This window comes from Balaenoptera physalus (genome assembly GCF_965194825.1).
Source record: "Balaenoptera physalus genome assembly, chromosome: 2".
Lineage (NCBI taxonomy): Eukaryota > Metazoa > Chordata > Mammalia > Artiodactyla > Balaenopteridae > Balaenoptera > Balaenoptera physalus.
The window spans coordinates 87016922-87040390 of record NC_138883.1 but is presented as its reverse complement, the minus strand read 5'-3'; the positions used below and the strand labels follow the sequence as shown (position 1 = coordinate 87040390).

At 49.1% G+C, this 23469-nt stretch overlaps 3 protein-coding genes across 8 annotated transcripts in view; 2 read left to right on the top strand and 1 right to left on the bottom strand.

The window, feature by feature from the left end:
- The window catches only part of STRC (stereocilin), a 35231-nt gene extending 25584 nt beyond the window's left edge, over nt 1-9647 (top strand). The window contains exons 15-30 of one of the 3 annotated variants that reach the window (XM_082450070.1): nt 52-117; nt 598-723; nt 1038-1096; nt 1922-2045; nt 2159-2271; nt 4478-4613; nt 5026-5222; nt 5417-5507; nt 5724-5880; nt 6489-6658; nt 7295-7450; nt 8224-8366; nt 8558-8706; nt 8936-9033; nt 9130-9277; nt 9473-9647. In XM_082450070.1, coding sequence (XP_082306196.1) covers nt 52-117; nt 598-723; nt 1038-1096; nt 1922-2045; nt 2159-2271; nt 4478-4613; nt 5026-5222; nt 5417-5507; nt 5724-5880; nt 6489-6658; nt 7295-7450; nt 8224-8366; nt 8558-8706; nt 8936-9033; nt 9130-9277; nt 9473-9561 — 2022 coding nt within the window. In that variant the 3' untranslated portion in view covers nt 9562-9647. Of the gene's footprint in view, nt 1-36; nt 118-594; nt 724-1037; nt 1097-1921; nt 2046-2158; nt 2272-4477; nt 4614-5025; nt 5223-5416; nt 5508-5723; nt 5881-6488; nt 6659-7294; nt 7451-8223; nt 8367-8557; nt 8707-8935; nt 9034-9129; nt 9278-9472 lie in introns of all 3 variants that reach the window. The other 2 variants (XM_082450069.1, XM_082450071.1) reach the window with 2 other exon arrangements.
- Nucleotides 9648-9829: 182 nt separating this feature from the next.
- On the bottom strand, nt 9830-15843 carry CKMT1B (creatine kinase, mitochondrial 1B). Of its 4 annotated transcripts, none has more exons than XM_082450149.1 (10): nt 15716-15843; nt 14568-14877; nt 13730-13928; nt 13433-13528; nt 12831-13052; nt 12599-12684; nt 12366-12489; nt 10599-10733; nt 10269-10394; nt 9830-10070 (listed from the first exon to the last, which is right to left on the bottom strand). In XM_082450149.1, the coding sequence occupies exons 2-10, from the start codon at nt 14714-14716 to the stop codon at nt 9960-9962; spliced, it is 1248 nt and encodes a 415-aa protein (XP_082306275.1). In that variant the 5' UTR covers nt 14717-14877; nt 15716-15843; the 3' UTR covers nt 9830-9959. The 4 variants fall into 4 exon arrangements, with proteins under 4 accessions (XP_082306275.1, XP_082306277.1, XP_082306276.1 ...); XM_082450151.1 differs by having other exon boundaries at nt 14568-14898; nt 15627-15819; XM_082450150.1 differs by having other exon boundaries at nt 15627-15819.
- Nucleotides 15844-18857: 3014 nt separating this feature from the next.
- The window catches only part of PPIP5K1 (diphosphoinositol pentakisphosphate kinase 1), a 50942-nt gene continuing 46330 nt past the window's right edge, over nt 18858-23469 (top strand). Inside the window, 3 exon segments of the mRNA XM_082450072.1 lie at nt 18858-18950; nt 22525-22620; nt 22900-23074. Coding sequence (XP_082306198.1) covers nt 22928-23074 — 147 coding nt within the window. The 5' untranslated portion in view covers nt 18858-18950; nt 22525-22620; nt 22900-22927.

Here is a 23469-nt window from a genome sequence, read left to right as displayed (position 1 = left end):
ACACACACACACACACACACACACACATACACGCAGCCAATTCTCATGCAGGTGAAAAATGGAGTTAAAAACATGGGTGCAACAGGTGCCAGTGCAGCGGTGTGTATCCCTGGTCAGGTACGTGTGGTTTCTCCTGACTGAGCTCCTCTCCACGTCCCAGGGCTGTTTCATATGGCTGGTGCTGCCCCACATTCTCTCCCTGAAGTGGCCCCGAGAGTCCAAGTTAACTCTGTGCCCACCAAGACGTTCGTAGCTCTCCCCAGGGCCAGTTGCAGGACAGCATGACATCCTAGAATGTCAAAGCCACAAGGGTCTGAGAAATCTTCCAGGCCAGTCATTCTGTTTTCAGATAAAGAGACCAAGGCTCTGGGAGACTGAGGGAGTTTAGTCCATCAGGTGCCTAATCAACAGCAACACTTGACCACAACCGCCTTTTATGTGAGGGCTCTTGGGTGTACCCAGCTAGAGTGGCACATGCCATTCCACCCTTCTCCTAGTTTTGGTCCCTTCCTGCCCCCACGGTTCCCCTTCTTCTTTGAGGCCTGAGTCCAGACCCTTTCACCTATCACTACACTGCTACACCCACCCCACCAGCAGCCTATCCCCACCACCTGGCCAGACTGCCTGCTGCCTCGGCTCCCACTAAAGCTGCTACAGCTGGAGTCTGCTGCTCTTCTGGCTGACCGAAGGCATTACCGGGAGCTGCCCTGGTCTGAGCAGCAGGTAATTCTTCCCACTACCCCAGAACTCCCTTCTCTCAATATTTTCCACCTCCCTCACCCATCCCTCAGACATACGGCACATTATCCTTAGCATCCCTTATGATGCGACCTGCTTTGCTCTTTCTTTTTCCCTCCTCCCTATTGCCCCATTTCTCTCTCTCTCTCTCTCTCTCTCTCTGTCTCCACAGTGGGCATTTGGGAGAGTAGGAGGCTGGCGGGACCCACAGGGTGGAGAGGCAGCACTGGGTCCAAGGCATCATAGGTCCTTGGGCAATATCTCTGCTGGGAAGTGGCTCCTCTTTCTTTCTCCTGTAGGCACAGTTTCTCTGGAAGAAGATGCAGGTGCCCACCAACCTGACCCTCAGGAATCTGCAGTGAGTAACTTGTGTTGAGCTGTGAGTTTAATTCAACTAACATTTTTTGAGTGCTTACCATGTGCCAGGCACCATGTGATACGTGGGGGAGTTGGGGTATGAGGATCAATGATGCATGGCCTCAGCCTGTGGGTCTTCTGGCTCCTCCTCCCCTGACCCTCCCGCCCTTCCATAGCACAGTATCTATCCTGATTGGGTTCAGGTCCTAGCCCCATCACCTGTTTGTGTTCTTGGGCAAGTCATTTAACCTCTCTAAGCTTCAATTTTTCCTTCTGTAGAATAAGAATTAAAATGGTACCTTCCTACTAACACAGCATTGTAAATCAACTATACTCCAATAAAAATTTTAAAAATAAATAAATAAAATGGTACCTTCCTATAGGTAGCTGTGAAGATTAAATGAGATAAGGCATAAAAGGTACTGAATACAGTGCCGGGCCCAGTGTGAGCTTCTGGTAGACATTTGCTAATTAATCTTTCAGAGCCACTGACCAAGCAGGAATAAACAGGAGTAAGTATCACCTTACTTCCACCCACAGTAAAAGAACCATGGGCTTCTGAAGACGTGGCTCTAGTCTCAGTTTACCACATTTCTAGTAGAATGATGCTGGGAATGTCACTTGACCTCTGTAAATCTTTATTTTCTTCTCTGATAAACAGTGATGATGTTGTGGGAAGCCAATGAGAATATCTATGGAAAGATATTTCTCAAACTGTAAATTACCGTAAATGAACATGTGTACTTGTGTTGAGAATGTTGATATCAAGGAGCAGACAGGCTGTGGCACGTGTTGAATGAGCATCTACCCACTCACACATCTACAGGGCTCTGGGTACTCTGGCAGGGGGCATGTCCTGTGAGTTTCTGCAGCAGATCAACTCGATGGCAGACTTCCTTGAAGTGGTACACATGATCTATCAACTGTCCACTGGGGTTCGAGGGAGCCTGGTGAGAGGGGTGCTTGGGCATTAGTGGGAGCAGGGAGGCGGGGACCCTGGGTATAGAACCCAGCCTCCATGCTCAGCTCTGTCCTGAACCTGCTTCCCTACCCTGTCCTACAGAGGACCTGTATCTGGGCAGAGCTACAGAGGAGGATGACAATGCCAGAGCCAGAGCTGGCAACCCTGGGGCCAGAACTGAGTGGGCTGGACACCAAGCTACTCCTGGACTTACCGTAAGGCTACAGTTGGAGATACTGGATTCTCAGAAGGCTCAACCTGGGGTAGAAGATCTGCCCTTAGGAAATACCTTAGAGGTGGTGTTTTTCTGTCTGGTGGTTCCCTGACATCAGTTACAGCCTAAATCAGAGGATTCTTTTCAAAGTTGTGCTAGGGGAGCTTTCCTGGTGGTCCAGTGGGTAGGACTGCATGCTCCCAATGCAGGGGGCCCAGGTTCGATCCCTGGTAGGGGAACTAGATCCCGCATGCATGCCGCAAGTAAGAGTTTGCATGCCACAACTAAGAAGTCCGCATACCGTAACTGAGTCTGCATGCAGCAACTAAAGATACTGCATGCCACAACTAAAGATCCCACATGCCACAGCAAAGATCCTGCGTGCTGCAGCTAAGACCTGGTGCAGCCTAAATAAATACATATTTTTTAAAAAACGAAAAGCAAACTTGCTCTAGGTATTGACTGGCTCCCCAAACAAGGCCCCAGCATGGGACACCTGAGAGTGGCAACATTGTGATGTGAGCTGCCAAGCAATATATTTTTTTTAATATTTATTTATTTGGCTGTGTTGGGTCCTAGTTGCGGCACATGGGATCTTCATTTGCTGCGTGCGGGGGTCTTTAGTTGCAGCATGCGGGATCTTTAGTTGTGGCATGCGAACTCTTAGTTGCAGCATGTGGGATCTAGTTCCCTGACCGGGGATTGAACCTGGGCCCCCTGTATTGGGTGCATGGAGTCTTAGTCGCTGGACCACCAGGGAAGTCCCCAAGCAATCTTATTATAACCTAGGCCACATTAATAGAGGTAAAATATTTAAAATGAGGGAGGTAGAAGTTCCCTGGTGGCCTAGTGGTTAGGATTCCGGGCTTTCACTGCCGTGGCCCGGGTTCAATCCCTGGTCAGGGAACTGAGATCCCATAAGCCACATGGCATGGCCAAAAATAAAAAAAAAAATTAAAATAATGAGGGAGGTAATGATTCAATTCTGCCCCACAGGACTGTAGTCTGCTTAGGGCACTGTGTTCTCAATATGTTCAGAGGAGTAGGTAAAGAGAGAATGTATGAAGCATGTGATAAATACCTTCAAATACCCCAGGGGCTATCAAATAGAAAATAGATTGGCATGTTTCTGAATGGCCCCACTGGGCATGACTAGTACCAGCGAATGAAAATCAGATTTTTACACAATATGAGGAAAATTGTGGTAGTGAGTTCCTGGCCACTGGAGCTATTCAAGCCTAGTCTGGATGGCCCCATAGCAGGAATGTTGTAGAGCAGATTCAAGTATGCGTGAGGAGAGAGAAGACTAGATGAACCTAAGGCAGCTCCTAAACTAGAGACTCTAGGAGTTTATGAGTATCTCACTCACAGGCTTCTTTTCCCATTTTACCCCCATGCTCACCCCATTGCCAACTGAACTGTAAGTCAGAGTAGGAAAAAGCTGGCGTTGGTCTTTCTGGGAGGTGACTCCATCCTTACGTTTTTATAGACCTTCCCACAGATTTTGGCTTTTGTACTACTTGGTCCATTTCCAGACTTGGCAACCCTAGATAAGAGTACATGGTGTCACTTCTGACTTTTTGGCAAAATGGCTTTTTAAAAAATGCCTTTCAAATCTATTGAAATATATTGGTTCTTGGAGATAATTTAGAATCCCAAAGACCTGGATGAGGTGAAAGATCCTGGACCATGAGTTGGAAGACCCGAGTTCCTCATTTGTGAAAGAGAGATGAGAAAATACCTCTCTTATCCCCAGGTTTTGCCATAGGACCAAATGAGATAATGCCTAAAAGAACTTTGTCAATTGTATAGTGCTATACGAACGAGAGGGGCCCTTCTCACAATAAGTAGAGGAAGGGTGGTACTGTGGAAAACAGGAACTGAGAGTAAGAACCCACCATTTGATCTCTTTGAACCTCAGTGTTTAATAAAATGGGGGAGGGGACTTAGTGATACTTAATATTTGGGGCTTTTGATTCCATTAGATGAGGTAGGATTGTTTGTTACTTCTTCTCAAGAAGACTGGAAATATGTCACTCCCTTTGTTCTCTCCCTGCAAGCACTGTGGTGGGAATTGGATCTGGGGCTTCCTTTCCAGGGCCACAGGGTTTGGTCTAGTGTTACCTCTTGTCTGGGCAATGTGGCATTCTGTGGTCCCTTCTCAACTTGGCTCAATTCTGAGTCCCCCCACTGTCAAACTGCTATAGGGTCCGGTTGATGGACAGACTGTCTAGTGAATCCATTATGTTGGTGGTGGAGCTGGTACGAGGTACTCCAGAGCAGCTGCTGGCACTGACCCCACCCCACCGGGCAGCCCTGGCAGAAAGGGCCCTACAAAACTTGGTAAGAGTCCACACCATCAGACTCAGAACTGTAGCCTGGGCCATTCTTACCACTCAGACAATGCTCTCTGTCTTCTAAGCCCAGACCTGAACTTTTGCTGCCAAACAGGTTTTTGTCTACAAGGCCTTAGCCCCTAGATCTACCTCTGGGTTCTATTCTTTGATAGTCTGCTTCATGTTTCTTGTCCATATCCCTTGGAGTATAAGAAATTCCTTGGATTCCACCTCCCAGTCTTACTGCCTGCTCCTATTTGGGCTCATTGTTTAGAAAAATGAACCATGGCCATGAACTTCATAGGGTCTTGGGTTGGGAGCTGGAGGGAGGCAAGGTCAAAGGTCTTGGTGTCTTGATCAAAGAGACTGGTCCTCTGAGCCAGCGGTGCATTGTCCCAAGGCCTGATGCCCCTCTCCAGGCTCCAAAGGAGACAACAGTGTCAAGGGAAGTGCTGGAGACATTGGGTCCCTTGGTTGGATTCCTGGGGATAGAGAGCACACGACGGATCCCCCTACAGATCCTGCTGGCCCATCTCAGTCAGCTGCAGGGCATCTGCCTAGGAGAGCCATTTGCCACAGAGCTGGGATGGCTGCTGTTGCAGGAGCCTCTTCTTGGGTATGGACCTCCGGGAACTTCAGATTCTAACTCATCCTTCACCCACCCTCTCAACCACCCTCATCAGTGGCAGCCCATTCAATATGCTTGAGGTCCTTGGAGCCCTGAGTCCCCAGTCCCAGCGTGTCTTTCCTCTTCCTTCTCCTCACAGTTCACTCAGCATCCCAACCCCTGATCTTCTTTCTGTCCCTCAGGAAACCAGAGTTATGGAGCCAGGATGAAGTCGAGCAAGCAGGACGCCTAGTATTCACTCTGTCTCCCGAGGCTATTTCCTTGATCCCCAGGGTGAGGTGAAGGAACAAGGGAGGGAGTAAGAGCAGAGAGGGGACTGGGGAGCTGGTTCCAGGGAGCTAAGACCAAGGAAGTTGAGGGCAAAGGGTGTGAAGCCCGAATTTAGCAGGGGGAGACTGCTAAAAAGAGATAGGACTTTGGAATTACAGCTGTAGCAGCTGGCCCTGAACTGCCCGGCTCTGCCCACCTTCCTTCTACCTTCTCACCCAGGAGGGCTTGGGCCCAGAGACCCTGGAGCGGCTCCTAGAAAAGCAGCAGAGCTGGGAGCAGAGCAGAGCTGGACAGCTGTGTGCAGGGCCACAGCTCACTGCCAAGAAAGCAGCCCTGGTAGCTGGGGTTGTGCGGCCCACCGCAGAGGATCTCCCAGGTGAAACTCCCCACATGCCCATACATGTAGCATGGTGTACAGGAAAGAGTATCCAACAGTGCAGTCAGACTTGTGCCCTTTGAGCAGATTTGTATAACTTCTCTCTAGGCTGGGGTTTTCTAACCTATAAAGCACAGAGGTGTGAGGGATGATCTTCAAGGTCTCTTCTAGTTCTAGGGTTCTATAGCTCTGGGAATTTAAAACTCATTATATTTTTAGCCCAGGACTCCCCTTTCTCTGCTGTCTTATCCCTGTTAACAGCTGACTCAGCTCTAGGCTCGATTAAGCGTGGAGCTCTCTGCTGGGAAGACGCTTAGGATGGAAGAAGGTGACACTGTGGGGCTAGGGACCCGGGTTCCAATCTAGATCTGCCATTCAGTCCCTGAGCAACCCTGTCGGTCTTCCATCTATACAATGAGGGACTTGTCCTCTCCAGTCACTTGTTCTAATATCGAGTCCTATAAATCTCACACTGTAGTAATCCCTTGAGCCATACTGCCCATATTGCCCTGTCCTTCAAAGGTTGGGGGTGTCATTCCATCTATAGCTATCTCTCTGGGCATACTTTAGTACTACACTGACCCCCTGGCCCTGCCTTCCCCCTTTAGAACCTGTGCCAAATTGTGCAGATGTACGGGGAACATTCCCATCAGCCTGGTCTGCAACCCAGATCACAGAGATGGAGCTTTTAGACTTTGAGGACTGCCTAGCACTGTTTGCAGGAGACCCAGGACTTGGGCCTGAGGAACTACGGGCAGCGATGGGCAAAGCAAAACAAGTTAGTGATGGAGAGTCCAGTTGGGGTTGGAGGTGGAATAACATGAGGAAGCCAGTTGGGTGTGATGTGGAACACAAGGGAATGGATAGCTGGGTGAGGGGTGGGGGACATAGGAGATAAAAGAATTAGAGGGTTTGGATCCTGAGTAGGAAGTCAGAGGGGATGAATACTGAGGGAAGGAAGGTAGTGAAATGGGTAGAGGGACTAGAGAAGGGGTTACCAAACTTTAGCGTGTATCAAAATCATCTAGGGAGCAGGTTTTTTAAATGCTTATTCGAGGATCTCATGCTAGACTCACCGAAGAAGAATCTCTGAGGATGGGGTCTGGGCATCTGCATCTTAACAGTCACCGCCCGCCCCCAAACGCCAAGAGTCTGGTGCACATAAGAGTTTAGAACTCATGGACTAGAGTCTGCTATTCTTCACTACTGAGACTCTAGAGTCTTTCAGTAACACCTTAGTCAGAGGAACCTTAATCCAGTCCTCTCATTTTACAGTTGAAGAAACAAAAGACCCAGAGAAGGCAAGTGATTTGCCCAGAGTTACACAACTAAGGTCAGAGGCAAAACTAAGACCCAGCATTCTGACTCTTAATCCAGTGCTTTTTCCATTCACACTCTTCCTCTCTTTCTTTAGTTGTGGGGTCCCCCCTGGGGATTCCGTCCTGAGCAGATCCTGCAGCTGGGTCGGCTCTTAATAGGTCTAGGAGAGAGGGAACTACAGGAGCTGAGCCTGGTGGACTGGGGTGTGCTGAGCACCCTGGGGCAGATAGACGGCTGGAGCTCCACCCAGGTAACATCTGCTCTCCTCTCTACCACCTTCCAAACACCCATCCCACAGATCCAGGCCTCTAGGGCATCTAAAGCCCACGGAATTTCTTTCCTGTGATCCTGCCTGGCCATTCTTTCTATCTTTTCCTAATACCTCATACTGGTAGCCTTAGGGACTCTGTGATTTATTCACTCTGAGGCCCTGGACACGTAATACTTCCTTCTTCCTCCTTTCCCTTTGGCCGCCTTTTTTTCCATCCTTCTCTTTTTTGGATCCTCAACCTTTCCCATGGCCATTGGATCTTCAGGTCTTTTTTTTTAAAATAAATTTATTTATTATATTTATTTATTTTTGGCTGCGTTGGGTCTTCGTTGCTGTGCACGGGCTTTCTCTGGTTGCAGCGAGCGGGAGCTACTCTTCGTTGCGGTGCGCGGGCTTCTCATTGCGGTGGCTTCTCTTGTTGCGGAGCACAGGCTCTAGGCACGCAGGCTTCAGTAGTTTTGGCTCGAGGGCTCAGTAGTTGTGGCACATGGGCTCTAGAGCACAGGCTCAGTAGTTGTGGTGCACAGGCTTAGTTGCTCCGCGGCATGTCGGATCTTCCCGGGCCAGGGCTCGAACCCGTGTCCCCTGCATTGGCAGGCGGATTCTTAACCACTGTGCCACCAGGGAAGCCCGGATCTTCAGGTCTTAATAATAAAAAATCCAGTAGCACTTGTCCCTTCCCTAAGCAGTTGCCCATCCATGACTTCCCCATGACTTCTCTCCTTATCCTGTGGCCTCCACCCCCACCCCAGCTCCGGGTTGTGGTCTCCAGTTTCCTGAAGCAGAGTGGTCGGCACGTGAGCCACCTGGACTTCCTCCACCTGACTGCACTGGGTTACACGCTCTGTGGACTTCGGCCAGAGGAGCTGCAGCATATCAACAGTTGGGAGTTTAGGTCACCTGTGGAGGGGGGTTTGGGTGGTGGTGCTGAGGGAAAGGTGGCCTCACTGGGGAGGGAAGGATCATGCAGGCGTGGTCCCATGGAGGAAGGGATCTCACCTGAAGCCATTTCTACCATCAACTCATGACCACGGACCCTTATCACCATGGCTGAATCCTTCTCCCTTCCTTCCCACTCTTCCACAGCCAAGCAGCTCTCTTTCTGGGCAACCTGCATCTCCCGTGTTCTGAGGAGCAACTGGAGGTTCTGGCCCAGCTCCTTGTGCTGCCTGGTGGTTTTGGCCCAGTCAGTAACTGGGGGCCTGAGATCTTCACCGAAATTGGTACAATAGCAGGTAGGGAGACTGGGCCACTGCTGCTGCTGGTTGTCAGGGGTTGGTTTCCATACCATGGATGGACTGGTTGGAGGACTGCTCTGGAATTCTTAAGGTGGGAGTCTGAGAAGGCATTTAGGTAAGAGGTTGGAGATGTGTTGGGGAAGGTCTATGGTAGGATACCTTGGGAGTAGCTGGAGAAGGCCAGTATAAGATAACGTTTGCATGCCCATCCCACTTGCTTCAACAGCTGGAATCCCAGACCTGGCTCTTTCAGCACTGCTGCGAGGACAGATCCAGGGCCTCACCCCTCTGGCCATTTCTGTCATCCCTCCTCCGAAATTTGCTGTAAGTATTGATGGAGTGGGGTCTGGGGTGACCACAAGAGAGCCAGGGCCCAACAAGGGCTACAGTGGATGTCCTGATTCCTGCTTCCACCCCTAGGTGGTGTTCAGCCCCACCCAGCTATCTAGTCTCACCAGTGTTCAGGCTGTGGCTGTCACTCCTGAGCAAATGGCCTTTCTGAGTCCTGAGCAGCGACGAGCAGTTGCATGGGCCCAGTATGAGGGGAAGGAGACCCCAGAACAGCACGGTGAGTTCCCAACTGCACAGCTTGACCCGCTAACCCCTGACCCAGAATCTGAACCCTAACTTGGTACTGGTTGGCTCACAGAACCCTTCAGGGAGATCCTGGAGTGAAGGGGTCTACAGGCAGATAGTTTCCAAGTATCAATGGCTCCTGTGGAGCAGAGCTGTGATATTCCTTCCATTCTCTCTCTCATTATAGGTCGAAGCACAGCCTGGGGTCTCCAGGACTGGTCACAACCCTCCTGGGCTCTGGCATTGACCATCTACTTCCTTGGCAACCTGCTATGAGCCTGTCTCTGCAGTTAAAGAGAGAGATTGTTGGGAAAGACATTTTAAGTAATAATGAATAAAGTGCAAATGGAAGTGCAATCTAATTATCCTCAGGAAGCTGATGAGGAATATGGGTAAAATGCTAATGCTTTCCACCCACCTGAGAATCAGTGTTCCTGGCATGCCATATCTGGAGTCTCTTTCCATCATAAATAATCCCACTGCCTTTTTTTTCTTCTGGAGGCTAGTTCCTCCTCATCCCACCATTAGAAATAACACAACTGGAGCGTAGCAAGGAGTCTTTACTAGGACAGAGGGAGTGAGGGGGGAAAGGGGGCATCCAGAGTAAGGAGAATGGGCCACTGTTAGAATGGCAGAGGTCCTGGGAGTCTTGAGTCATCTGCTGGGGATGGGAGTTAATGCTTGTTGAGAGGCGGAGGGACACGGATATCCTGGCCTCTCTCCAGACGCCGTTCACAGTCAATCAAATAGTTTACTCCATCGATGACCAGCTGCACCAGCTCCACCTGAAGGACACTAACCCTTGATCTCTGCTTCCCACAATCTGACTCCCTTCCACACTGATTTGGCTGCTCTGGGAACTCATTTCCAATTTCCTCCCCACTCAACCTGAATTTCATTTCAGATTCTGTTACATTCCTGAGGCTCACTCCCTGTCACATCTCAACCCCCACAGACCTATCCCGAATCCCTAAGAATCTCACCTCTGACTTGCCCAGTCGGTCCAAATTAGAGATGTCAACGATGCTGCCTGTGGCAGCTGTGTCCACTCCTCCAGTTCCACGTTTTTGGAGTCTTAGGTTCTCTAGGATCTTTGGGAAGCGGCTATCCTACAGGGGAGATAGAGATTGGGGGGGCAGGGTCAACAGAGGCAGAGACTGGTCTGACCTGAAAGAGCCCTGAACCCACTCAGAGCTCTTTCCCTTGACTCTTTAGCTACACTATGTCTGCTCCTTTCCAAAATGCCCAATCCCTCCCACCCATACACAGCCACCTTCCTCCTTCACAACCCTCTAACTCCACAACTCCTTTACTTTGCTTAGCAGGGGCAGTTTGATGTGCACTCCTGCCCGAAGTCCAGTGCCTAGGTTAGACGGACAGGTCAAGATGTATCCCAAACGCTCATTCCACATGAACTCCCAGCCACGCTCCTGGATCAGCCGCTCCACCTGAGTGCACAAAGGCTGTTAGTGAAAAGTCAGGGATATGCGAGCCTTCCCTTAGCTAGACCCACAGGAACTCTAGAAATATGTCTAGAAACAAAGACTTGGGATGTGAAAGAATGACACTGCTTTTTTTGTTTTTGGTGGAAATGGCTCATTATTATCATGCATAAAAGATAATTTTGATGTTACGAGCCCATAATGATGAGATTGTGCAAAAATATCCTGTGTGGAAGAAGAGAAACCTGAGGGAATGATGCATTAAGGATGAACTAGGGAGATGAACAGAGGTGGTAAACTGAACTGAGAAAAGATTGATTATTCAATGAGTTCTGCATGCATTGACATCTTTACTTTGCCAATGAGCCTAGAGCTTGGAAGGTTCTTTCAGCCAGAAAATGAGGTTGTAGGCTTTGCAACAGGAAGAGGCAAGAGAGCCTGTTAACTGTGGAAAGAGCACATGTGAGAAAGCAAGAGAAAGGTGAAAATGGAGCAGAAGAGCCGGATTCATAGTTGTGGAGGCTGGGGAAGGAGTGTGGGAAGCATGTTTTTGTTTCACTTAAGCATCCTAATCATGGAGATGACTATTAGAGTTGAAGAGACTGGAGATCTGCCGGAGTTGATGGACATGAAGACCACTACCTAACCTGAGTAAGGGGGACGCTGTTCCTAGTTCAGAAAGAACCATGGCATAGGGGGATATTGTGTATGTTGAACAAGGGGAAATTCTTCCATCTAGAATAGTAACAGCAGTTAACACTTAGTGAACACTTACTATGGGCCACGCACTTTACATGCATTATCTCACTTAAACCCCACAACTTAAAATGTAGGAAGTCTTACTCTCCCAATTTTACAGATGAGAATACTAAGGCATATAATTTAATATGTTACATATTACTTGCTATAAATAATAGAAACTTCCCAGCCAAGATCTAAACGGAAGAGGAGCTCTCTCCCTTTACAAGTTCAAAATAGAACTGTATACATGAGAACATAAAATAAGGATTGGGTTTATGGGGATTTGTAATCTAGAATTGAATATGGAGACCTAATCCGTATAGGACTGAGGATTCAATTCAACTCCTCACGCAGAGCAACGCATTCTGGAACTTAGGCCATTCCATCCTCCACCTTCCCTGGTTTCCCTCCTACTCTCAGCTTAAAATCTAGACATGGTACTTTAGCAAGAATGACAGAATCCAGAGTTAAGGCCTACCTTGGCTCCCAACTGGGTGGTTACATTAGAATCATGAACATACCAATCTCTCACTCCTTACATCCATCCAGGCTTAAACCTTTTCCTTATCTGCACATCCCACCATCCCACACCACACCCCTCAGGCACTGAGCCACCATCTCATTTATTCCTTCTTTGCATTATTTGGCAACTGCTTTATTTACTTCCTTAGATTCCTGACATTCTTTCTCTCTTCCTATTCTTAGGGTGACCACATATCCTGGTTTTCCCTGGACAGTTCTGATTTGTACCTCTTGTCCTAGAGTGATTGGTGGTGATCCTTTTCACCATCAAAAGTATCCTGGGTTGGTTGATAAATTATATGGTCCATCTACCTATTTAAATTTATTTTTTCCTCAAGTCCTCCCACCTAGTTCCCTTATACATTCTTCTCCAACCTCTTTGAGGCCTCGGCAGAATCTTTCAAACACTTTCTTCATGTTGCCACCCTTCTCCATGGAGATGACCCGTGTATGATCCTCCTCATTCACCCAGATCAAGAAGCTCTTCTCATTGTTGTGCCTGAAGGTAGGAGAGAGGGAGGGACAGGGATTAAGAGGCAGGGCAAGAATTGGGGGAGATAGAGAAAAAAGGGCACTTATAGGGGCAGGGGGTAAGCTAAGCCTCATACCAGATTCCACGAGCATCTGGCCAGTCTCGAGCCATTCCTGCTGCGGTCAATAATGGGGACACAGGCTTATCAAACAGGAAGTGGTCCTGGGGAGAGTAAAGGGACTTGGGGTAAGAATCCTCACAGTAGCCCCTGGGCTTCTCAGAGCCCAACTACCTCATCCGGCCCAGCCTCCCCTGACTCTTCTTTCCATCTGCCCCTCCCACCCAGCTCGCTCTCAAAGCCCCCTCACATCAATTAGCTGCTGCTGCTCAGCCTCTGTCATCTCACTGAGCCGATAGTAGCGTCCAGCCAGGTCACCCTTCAGGCCACTCAGTGCCTCCACCACAACACGCTCCACCTCTCGTCGCTCTGCCCGGGTGCAGGCTGGAGGCAGGCTGAGTCCCCGGATACTTCGGCCAGTTCTGACTCTTGAGGACAATACATACCTCTCATCAAAGTAGCCAGAACGGATCTGGGGAATCAGAGAAATTAATGTAAGTCACAGAAACACAGTGGATGGGAGCTGAGGGCCTTTCGGAAGGAGAGACCTTAAGGACTAGAGGGGTCCTCGCTGCCTGCACTGGAAGGAGAAGCCCATAGGGCAAGCACTCCAACTGAAGGTGCATTGTAAACCCTCCCCCAAACCTGCCCACCTTGGGGTGTGGCCATTCTCATCCGCCCTCTCCTCTCCACAGAGGCTGCTCCTGAACATACAATTCTTTCCCCACACTGAGACTAAAAGCTCAGCAGTATAATGACTATGAGTCAGGGTATAATTATGGTTGAAGGGACTGGAGAAACAGAATGTTGTACATAAGGCAATGCAAGTCAGAAGTGGAATATTCGACCTACCTTGCTGGCATCCAGGTCAGTGGTATGTTTCATCGTCTGGGGGTTATATCCATTGTGTCGCTCTTGGATCACAGGGTCAAACAGCTCAGCAAATACCTGAGGGGGAGTTCAGAGGAAGAGGGTGGTTAAGGAGAGGGAATCCCTTCCCAAGCTTTACTTGTGGATTGATTTCACTGGGTGAGAAAACATGAGTATGGATGGTCCAGTCTTAAGGGAAAGTGAGGTCTTTAGGGGAGAGGAGCTGGGATTACTGGGGAGATGAATTGGGTCACCGGGGAAACTCTGGGGGCCCCCTACCTCATAGGTCTCCTCATCACCAGCTACCATGCCCACAGTCTTGATGAAGGGGTGGCCAGGGTTGTCCACGCCAGTCTGGATACACTGATCTAGCGTCCAACCAGTGGGTGTGGTCTTGTCGCAGAGCCGGGCATAGACTGCTGGGGTCAGGTGACTGGCCATGCAGTTGTTGTGCTTTCGGAGGTCTGGGTACTCAGCACTAGGGAGGGGGTACCCAGTAACCATGGAGGGAGGGCACCGGGGGCCTAGACCCAGTGCACTCAGCTGGGAGCATGTCTGGCTTTGTTCCTTGCGGGGAGGGGAGGTTAGAGGGAGGCTAAAACTTGGTAATCTCATCAGGGACTTTCAGGATCTATTCTTTCCCAAGAGTTCTAGCTTCCTCTGGCTGGAGGCTCAATTCTCCCAGATCTGCTCAGTTCTTTCCTCCCATGGACACAACACTAGGGATGGGGGGAGGGGAAAGACTAAGGAGGGGAATTCAGGAAACGGGAGAGAACAGCAGGAAAAGGAGATGGAGGAGAGCGGAAAGGATAGTTCCTGGTCTCTCAATTAGGAATTTGGGCAGAGTAGGTGCAGCCAGAACTCACAGGGCCAGAGCTGGCCTTGAGGGTGGGAACTGCGGGCTCCCAAGTCCTCAGGAATGCTTTCACCTTATGGTTTTGGCCTCCATCCCCACCCCACTGAGGTTTTCAGACTGTCCAGCGCCTGTACTCCAGAGCCTTCGTGACTATAGCCCTTCTCTATTGCCCAGGTCCGCATCTCCATCCCCAACTGCACCTACCCGTCCCCCACCCCCACCCCACCGCCACCCTCACCCGGGCGCCTGAGACACTGATACCTCGGGGGATACAGCCTCCGTCGTTCGCCGGCGGCTCGAACAGGTTCCGAGCGGAGCAGAAACCCAGCGGCTACAGACCCAGCTCCAGCCAAAGCCAGGAGTCTGAGCCCCGGGCGGGCAGACAGGAGACGAGAGAAGGGACCAGCCATGGCTTGAGGGTCTGGTTACGGAATCCCGGAGTAGGAGCTGGCTCAGGGCAGGAACCGGGAGGGAGGATGCAAACAGGCTGACTGAGAGCCGGAGGTGGGTGCGAGGCTGGAGCCGAAATGGAGGGAGGCTGGAGCGGGAGTGGAAGCCGGTGCCGACCAGGCTGCAGGAGAGGCGCAGTGAGCTAGCGGCGGTCGGGCGCAGGAGAGGGAGGCAGAGCTGCAGTCTCCAGGGGTGGGGCTCATGCAGGCCCCGCCTTCCCGCCTGCCACGGCCCTAGGTGTGCGGGGGCAGAGGGCAGGCACCACCCACCAGGTAGATTAGGAGGACTGGAGATTCGCAGCCTTAGGCCGGGGAACGGGCCCACCTGAGATGAGGTCGCCCAGATTTCAGCACCAAGTAGAGGACAGCACCCAAGGGGACAGGCGAGACCCGAACACCCTTCCCCTAAGCCTCTCGGTTTAATAGGAAACCCGTTTTGTCGCCCTGTGGGTGTGAAAGCGTGACACTACCCAACCTCTTCTCGTTTTTTCGTCCTGCCTCAGCAACCTCTCCATCTTCCCAGGGGAGGCGGCCTCGGGGAACCGTGGAATAAACACAGATACCAGAGGAAGACAAAGAGAAAGCACACAGGCAGACACCGAGAAAGACACCAGCTGCCTCAAGGTCACCTTTTGCCTTAGAACCAGGAAGAGGACCAAAGCTCCTCCCTGTCACACCTGTGCTCTCCTTATAAGGTTGTGGAAAGATTCCCGGAGAGAAATCAGGGAAACATGAACTCTTACCCCATCTGTGCTGTGTTGCCCACCCCCGCCCTGACCCCAAGTCTGAAGCCCTGCTCCGTCCTTCCTCCACTTCTCATGATCCCCCACTTTTCCCCCTCCTCGGCCCTCCTCCCCATCTCCTACTTCACCTTTGATCTTTTACTTCTCAGAGTCTTTTCCAGGCTCCGACCAGTTTGCTGCTCACAGGACTCCGAGTATTCTCGGCAGGCTTGCCTACCTGTTGTTTGGCTGGGCGTGGGGCTGGAGTTGGGCAAGGAATTATGCTTTCTTCTCCTCCTCTCCCTTCTCCCCGCTCTCTGTAGCTCCCAGTTCCTGAGCTGAAGGGGAGTGTAAGGTGACGTGAAGGGTGTGGTGAGATGACGAGGTGTAGGACGGAAACAGGCAGGCACAGGTCCCCAACCACCACATGTGTTTCCTCTCTTGGCTCCCTAATGCCGTTTAATCCAGACTGTAAGGAGGGGTGTCCAAGGGCATAGGGTCACCAAGGAATCTCTGCCTTCCACCTGGTCGCTTCTCCTCCTCTCTGCTCACAAGGTGCATATTCATATTTGAAAGGGCTTTGTTGCCATATCTCCACGTGTGACTTGGGTATGACTTGACCTTTGTCCTGGCAGAAGGAGAATGAATGCTTGGAGCTGAAATAGAGATGTGGGCTTCAATATGGAGGGTCAGTTAAGATGGGGTAGGCATGGTGGCATTAGCCCATTCTTTCAGGTATTGATGACAAAATATTGGCTCTCTGTATACTGATGCTGAAATGAGATACAGAGACAGAGTTTTGGAGGAGAAAGAAATAGTAGCTTTATTCTTGGAGGGAACACAGCAGGCTAGCACCTAAAGAATTGTGCCCCCCTCCCTGTGGAACAGGGAGTGGTCTTCTAGTTAGGGCTCGTGGTCGGGGGTAGGAGGATCAAGGCAGTGACTGGGCTTGCATTCTTCTGATGGGTTGGTGGTGAGGTTAAGTAGGAGTCAGCAACATCAACCTTCAGGTTCTAGCTGGTCTGGGGTCTACGTGCCTGTGGGCAGCATACCCACCTGGAGGGGGTTTCAGTATCTGCAAAACAGCTCAAAGATATCTTTGTGTGTGTCCGTTGACGGGGAACCAGGACCTTGCCCCAAGGCTGCACTATTGTTTCTCTTGACTGTTTCTCTCTTGTCTTGACTTGCATCCTCTCACTTCCCTGATTAACAACTGCTTGAACCTGCCCATTGGAAGTAGGGAAAGGTCATGGAGGCTGAATGAAGACTATTTCCTGTAATCAAAGACATGGGGGACACAGAAAGTCTTTGTGCCCTGGAGCCCCACAGGGCCCTGCTCAGTATCATTACCTTGGTGTACCCACAAGACAGCAAGGTAGTTGTTAATCTTAAGGGAGAGTATCTGAGAAAAAGAAATTCCCTTCAAATTGTCTGCTGGCCTCACTGATGAGACCCCACTCCATCCCTTTACTCTCATTTCATTCATTCCTCTCAGGCTTCCCTAGTGCTCCTTTTCCTTTCTTCCTCATTTGTGGGTAGTCTTAGTAGCCAATTACCTCTCTTCCAGGTCCATCAGTTCCTTTTTCTCCTGGTAAGACAGCAATAAGCAGAGAAGAGATGGAGTTCCGCAGTTTGTGTTACCTGAAAACTGGGTTCGCCTTTTGGTGGGTGTCAAGCCAATAGATACAACCAAGCCAAAGATCAGGAGAAGGATTTATTATTACTTGCCACAAGTAAGGAGAACACCAGGGATCTCTCCCAATGCAGCGTCTCCCTGAACAGCAAAATCTGGGAAGTGTTCAGCTAAGGATACATGCATATTCATGAAGGGGTGAAACCGAGCAGGACCCTATGGGGCTCAAAGATGAATTATTATGTATATCCTTTAAGAAATCAGGGCCCTGCCCCAAGACTGCACTGTTGCTTCTTGACTGCTCCTCCCTTGTTTCTGCATTCCCTCCCTTAAGATCATTAATCACTGAGACCTGTTCAAGGGCAAGCACTGTGGCCAGGCTTAGATCACAAAATGGCTTAGGCCAAAATGGGTTCTCTTATATCAAGAAAGCCATTCCTGGTTCTCTTTCTCTGGTGACCCCCTAACCTATCTGCTTACACTAGGGACAAAATGGAGCAGGACGCTGTGGGTCCCTCCCAGGTACAAATCCCTTCTGTGTCCCCCGTTTCTTGTTTGTAGGAAATAGGCTTCATTCAGCCTCCTTGACCTTTCCAGAGTTTCAAGGGCAGGTTCAAACAGTTGCTAATCAGGGAAGGGAAGGGATACAGAAACACAGGAGGGACAATCAAAAAACTATAGTGCAGCAATTAAAGCAGGATCCTGGTTCCTCCCAGAGGAATATTCATAACAATATCCTTGAGTTCTTCTGCAGGAACTAACCCCACCCCCACCCCCACATGGAAGATGGTAACTTCAGGCTGAATAACGGATTTCTGGAGCACCGCCCTGTTACCTCACCACCAACCAATCAGAAGAAAGTCACACACTTGCAGCCCTCACCCCAAATTTTGCCTATAAAACCTTTTTCCCCAAAACCATCAGGGAGTTAATGGGGTTTTTGAGAACGAGCCACCTGTTCTCCTTGCTTGACCCTGCAATAAACCTTTCTCTGCTCCAAACTCCGGCCTTTCTCTTTGTTTGGCCTCACTGTGCTTTGGGCACACGAACTTGCATTGGGTAACAGAACTTGGAATAGTCTTGACCAGGGAAACCTGAGTGAGGATACAAAGATAATAACAGTACAAACATACACAAAATGCTTTCATATAATCAGTACCCTATGAGTTAGGGTTTCTAGTCCCACTCTCTCACAGGTGAGAAAAGAGGGGCTGAGGGAAGTTCAATGACTTGTCCAAGGCTGCACAGCTATTAAAGGCAAGAGAGCAAGCAGAGTGTGGAGATAGGCATCCACTTGTTCAGCCTTCCAAGTCCATCCATCGTCTTGTCTCCTCCATAAGTAAGTCTCTTTTCCTTCCCTTAACTTTCTGATTTATTTCTGTCTCTGTTTTTGTCTCTAGTCTCCCTTTCACTCCTCTAGTCCGTTAACATTTGCAACGTACATTTATTGGATCTCTACGTCTATCATATCCCGTTTTATTTTACAAAACGAACAGAAGACTTGGTTTTGTCCTCATGGAGGTGCAATGGCACAGACTCTGCCTCTTCCTCTACATCTCGCTTCCCCCCACTTCGTCTCACTGGAAATTCTGTCTAGACCAAGCATCTGGACTGTGGCGACGCAGTTAGAAATCAGAAAAAGAACATCAGGTTGCACTTCCTCCCCAGAACCACTAGAGGCCACCATCCTCCGCGCAGAAGCGCCGGCCAACGCAGCCTGACTCTGCTGCCGGTGCGCGCCCTCCGCTGATTGGTGGCGCCGAAGAGAAGTCGTGCTTTGATTGGGCCGCTGTCAGGTGTCGCTGCCGGCAGGTTCGGGTGCGCGAGCGCAGGGAGGCGGGTGAGTGAGGGCCGGGGGCGGTGGGGGAGTGGCTGGGGGCTGGGGGCGGTATCTGAGGGGGTGGACTGGGTAGAGTGGGCTCCTTCGGTGCCAAGGGCCCTGGTTAGGAGCGGCTGGGGGCAGGTCTGGAAAGAGACCCAGCGGAGAGGCCTCAATGTCTGCGAAGGGAGAGTGAGGCGGGGAAGGCGGGGGCGGGCAAAAGGCTAGAGGAGTCGGGATGGGAGGTGGTAATCGTGACCCGGAGCTGAGTGAGGAGAGCGCAGAGGAGGGGGTCAGCGAGAGAAGAGGTAGGCGTGTGAAGGTCTGCGTGAGGAAGAGGGGGTCCTGCTGAGCCAGGGGAGTCTGCCGGGGAGAGGGTCAGGGCGGGCAGGTCTGTGTGAGCAGGCGTGGGAGTGGAGTCAGACCGGAGGCTCGGCTGGAGGAAGGGGTTGTTGCAGAGAGGAGAGAGAAGGTGAGCCTGGAGGGAAGGCAGGTCGGGAAGGAGTGGCTCTCAGACAGTCTGTGCGGGGGAGCATTGAGGGTTCCATATAAATTTGTTACCAAGTGTGGTGACTCATCTGAGGGTTTGAAGGACTGTTTAAGGCTGGGGAGTCAGTGAGCGAGAGGATTAGTTGTATTGTTGATTGGATCGGTTGATTAGTGATGTAGGAGGGGGCAGTAGTTAGGGGAGTCAATGAAGAGTCCTTTTAGTAAGTTGGGGAAAGAAGGCAGTATGAGTGAGTTGATACCGAGAACAAGGGCATGAGCACAGTTCATCAGTGGCAGAATAAGGGTATGTATGAAGCATTAAAAACTGCATCAAGAAGGAGCGAAGGGGTCCACTGTTGAAGGAGATAGTGTTTGCGGCCTGAGGAGTTTTAACTGTGTTGGAAGTATTCCCACCTGACTCTGTACTGACCTTTCTCTTTCATCACTGATGGAGCCCTCCATCAAGTGCAGAAGTGCATGGTGGTTAAAGAAATTAGAGGACTAGGAAAGCAGCCCTAAATTCTAAGGGATAAAGAAGTTACACAGTTTACCCTCCCTTCAGTCCCTTCTCTAGATCTGATTTAACATAGATGTTCCTGAGAAGATTGCCCACCTGCCCCTCCCTCTCTCCTTACCAATTATACTATCTCCTCCTTCCTCCCCTCCCTGACTCCCTTCCACATTGATTCAGGCCCCAGTAAGACTGCCCTTTAGCCTACTGTAGAGTATGAAGTTTTCTTTTGCAACAAAGTATTAGGGGAGAGGGGGAAGGGGAGAAGAGCACAGAAAACAGGGCAATGGCTCTTGGAACACCACATTAAATCCCAGCTTCTCGCAGAGGTACATCTAAATAAATCCTGGCTTATTTCATAGCTATTTCTGTCAGGCTTCTATTTCTGCTTTGTTAACTATGAATTTAGACCTTTCATCTCTCTTCAGCTCCATATTTGTGAACAGATTCTCCTTTGCCATTCAATTATCATCTCCTGTTATAGAGTTATAATAGAATTTCAAGAATGTGACAGTGTACATTCAGCAGAAAACCAGGAAAGACCTAGTGGAAGAAAGTGTGGAGGGTTAGGAATCTTAGGCATAGAGAAAGCTCCTGCTTCAGAGAAAGGATAAAGCGTGCAACAGAATTCTGCTTGCTTAAACTATACAGGGACCTTGGGAATGTCACAAGTCATGGAAATTGGGTCAGGTCACGAAAAAGGATTTCAAAGAAACAGGCTATAATCAGGAGGGGTGTGTATGTATAAGACCTGCAGTGTACAACTGAAAATGTTAAGCCTAAGGAGAATGTTGTGCCCTCACGGTGGTTGAGCAACGGAGCAGATGGTGAAGACTAGAAAGGTCAAGATCTATATAAAGATTAGCTATAACTTTCTAATCAAAGCTGCAAACTCACTTGTAATGGAAGGGTTTAAAATAAAAATACAGAAAGTAAATATTGAAGACTAAAAACCTATAAGACTAAATTACTCCATTTACTTAAGGAGTTTGTGGCTTTCATTAGAGCCATTGGTCAGTATTTCTGAGAACTTTTGCAGAATGTAGAAAATTGCTGATGTGACTCAATTTCATTTTTGGAAAAAAATAACAGATACCTGTATCCCCACAATTTAGTATTAACAGATGTTAACTGTTTGTATATTTGCTTCAGAGTTTTCTTAATTGAAATAAACATTATAGATAAGGTTGTGAAGTTCCATTTGAATCCTTCTCAGTTGTTTTCCCCTCTCCTCAGAGGTAACCACTATCATGAATTTGATATCTTTCTTTCCCATCTGTTTTTATACTTCTAATTATGTATACAGCCATAAACATATGTAGTATTTTTTATTTGTACAAGTGGAATTGTCCTGCATGTATATTTCTGCAGTTTGCATTTGGAAGCTGTCCATGTTATATATAGCTTTGATTCATTTTTTAAAAATGGAAATATAGTTAATTTACAATGTGTTAGTTTCAGGTGTACAGAAAAATGATTCACATATATATATATATATATATATATATATATATATATATATATACACAAGATATTGAGTATATTTCCCTGTGCTATACAGTTGGTCCTTGTTGTTTACCGATTTTATATATAGTAGTGTGTATATGTTAATCCCAAGTTCCTAATTTACCCCCCCGATTCATTTTTAATAATTGCTGTTAGTCAACCTTTTGTAAACACAACATTATATTTATCCATTCTTCTACTTGTGACAGCTGAGTTGTTCTCGGTTTTTGCCATTACCAGCAGTAAGGTTATGAACATCCTTGCAAATGTCTTCTTATGTGGGAGAGTTTCTCTACAGCGGAGTTTCTCAACCTCGGCACCACTCACATTTTGGACTGGACAGTTCTTTCCTGTGGGGGGTATATCCTGTGCATTTCAGAATGTTGAGCAGCATCCTTGGCCTCTACTTACTAGATGTCAGTAGCATCTCCCCAGTTGTGACAACCAAAAGTGTCTCCTGACAAATGTCCTTTGCACAGTATAATCACAGTTGGTTAAGAACCGCTGCTGCAGGTGTATGTATGCAGAAGTGGAACTGCCAGGTTGTTCTGACTCAATTTTAAGTCTTAAGATATTCTCACTGATGATGGCTCTAGGCAGGATTTTTTTTTCCATTGTAGCTGCTGGTATGAAGGACCTTGGCCTAGACCAGCCTTGTGTCTGCTGTACCCTGAGATGGTAAAGAGAAAATTGAAATTTCAGTTTGAGAATGGGTTGGAGCCTGTTGTATGGATGCCTGTATCCTCAACTTCCCACCTAGCACTAGACCTCTTTCCTTGAACAGATTTTCTGGAACTGAGCATCTCTCTTTTAAGGTAAAGCAGGTGAAGGAGAGATGGGGCATAGGGCATTTTAATGTTCTGATTTAATGTTTAGAACATAGGGTGCCCTCAATCAGTGTTTTTTTGAGTTAATCCTTGGTAGGAATGAAGATAGGGGTTCAGAGCAAAGGCAAATGAACTCTCTTATTCCTCTGCTCTTGAATTAAATCACTGAGTTCAACACTACTGTGGGGAAGTGGTGAAGGGCCAGGAACATTTTGGAATGAATCCAAAGTTGAAATGTCACTCTAACCTTCTCTTCTGGTAGGAATCAACAGTAGCCTTCCATGAGGAGCTGCCTTTCCCATTTGCTCCTGGAGTTGACGGTTTTTCCTGCTGGCAGAATCAGGGACATGCCAGCACTGTAAGGGTTAATCTACTGATCCTCTTACCAGTCTCATGGTTGGGGGTGGGGTGAGCAGGGAGGAAAAGGGAGACCTCGCTTTTCTCTTAGGGATCTTTAGTCATCTCAAGTCATAGCCCACATGCCTCCTTTCCTGTTGATCCTTCTCACCATAGCTTTGTTTCCTGTTTCCCCTAGTCCCCTTGTAGTTCCCTCTTATCTTCTCATTCCCCATCCCCCATCCCCACCCACTGCCATGGGGCTTGGATTCTGAACTAACAGGGATACCCTCCACTGCAGAGCGGGATGAGTGGGTGCTCCGGCGGGGATGTGGTCATTGCCGGCCAGTGAGGGCGAGAGCGCCACAGCCCACTTCTTCCTTGGAGCTGGAGATGAGGGGCTGGGCACCCGTGGAACAGGCATGAGGACAGAAGAGAGTGACAGCGAGCTCCTTGAGGATGAGGAGGATGAAGTGGTAAGACCAGGGAAAATGATGTAACTTGGTTCTGGGACCCCTGTCATAGTTGAGATTCCATAGGATGGAGACACCTCTCCCCATTCTTCCCAAATGCATAGACTCCCTGTCATAAACAGGCCCTATTCTGATTAAGGGGAAGGGCAGTGGAGATTGGTTAGATTGCCTCTCTTTGAAGCCCCTACCCTTATGCCCTCCTCTTGTTGTCTCATTATTATTGGTTCTCCTACTCTTCTGCCCGAGTACACATTTCCTACTGTGGCAGTAGGAATACCTGCAGGTACCCCAATCTAGGCCTAAGTTAGGAGATAACCTTAACCCCATAGGTCCAAAGTCCTGGCAAGAAACTCTGTGCCCTAAGGAGATGAGACAGTGTTCCCTGATAGGGATGGTTT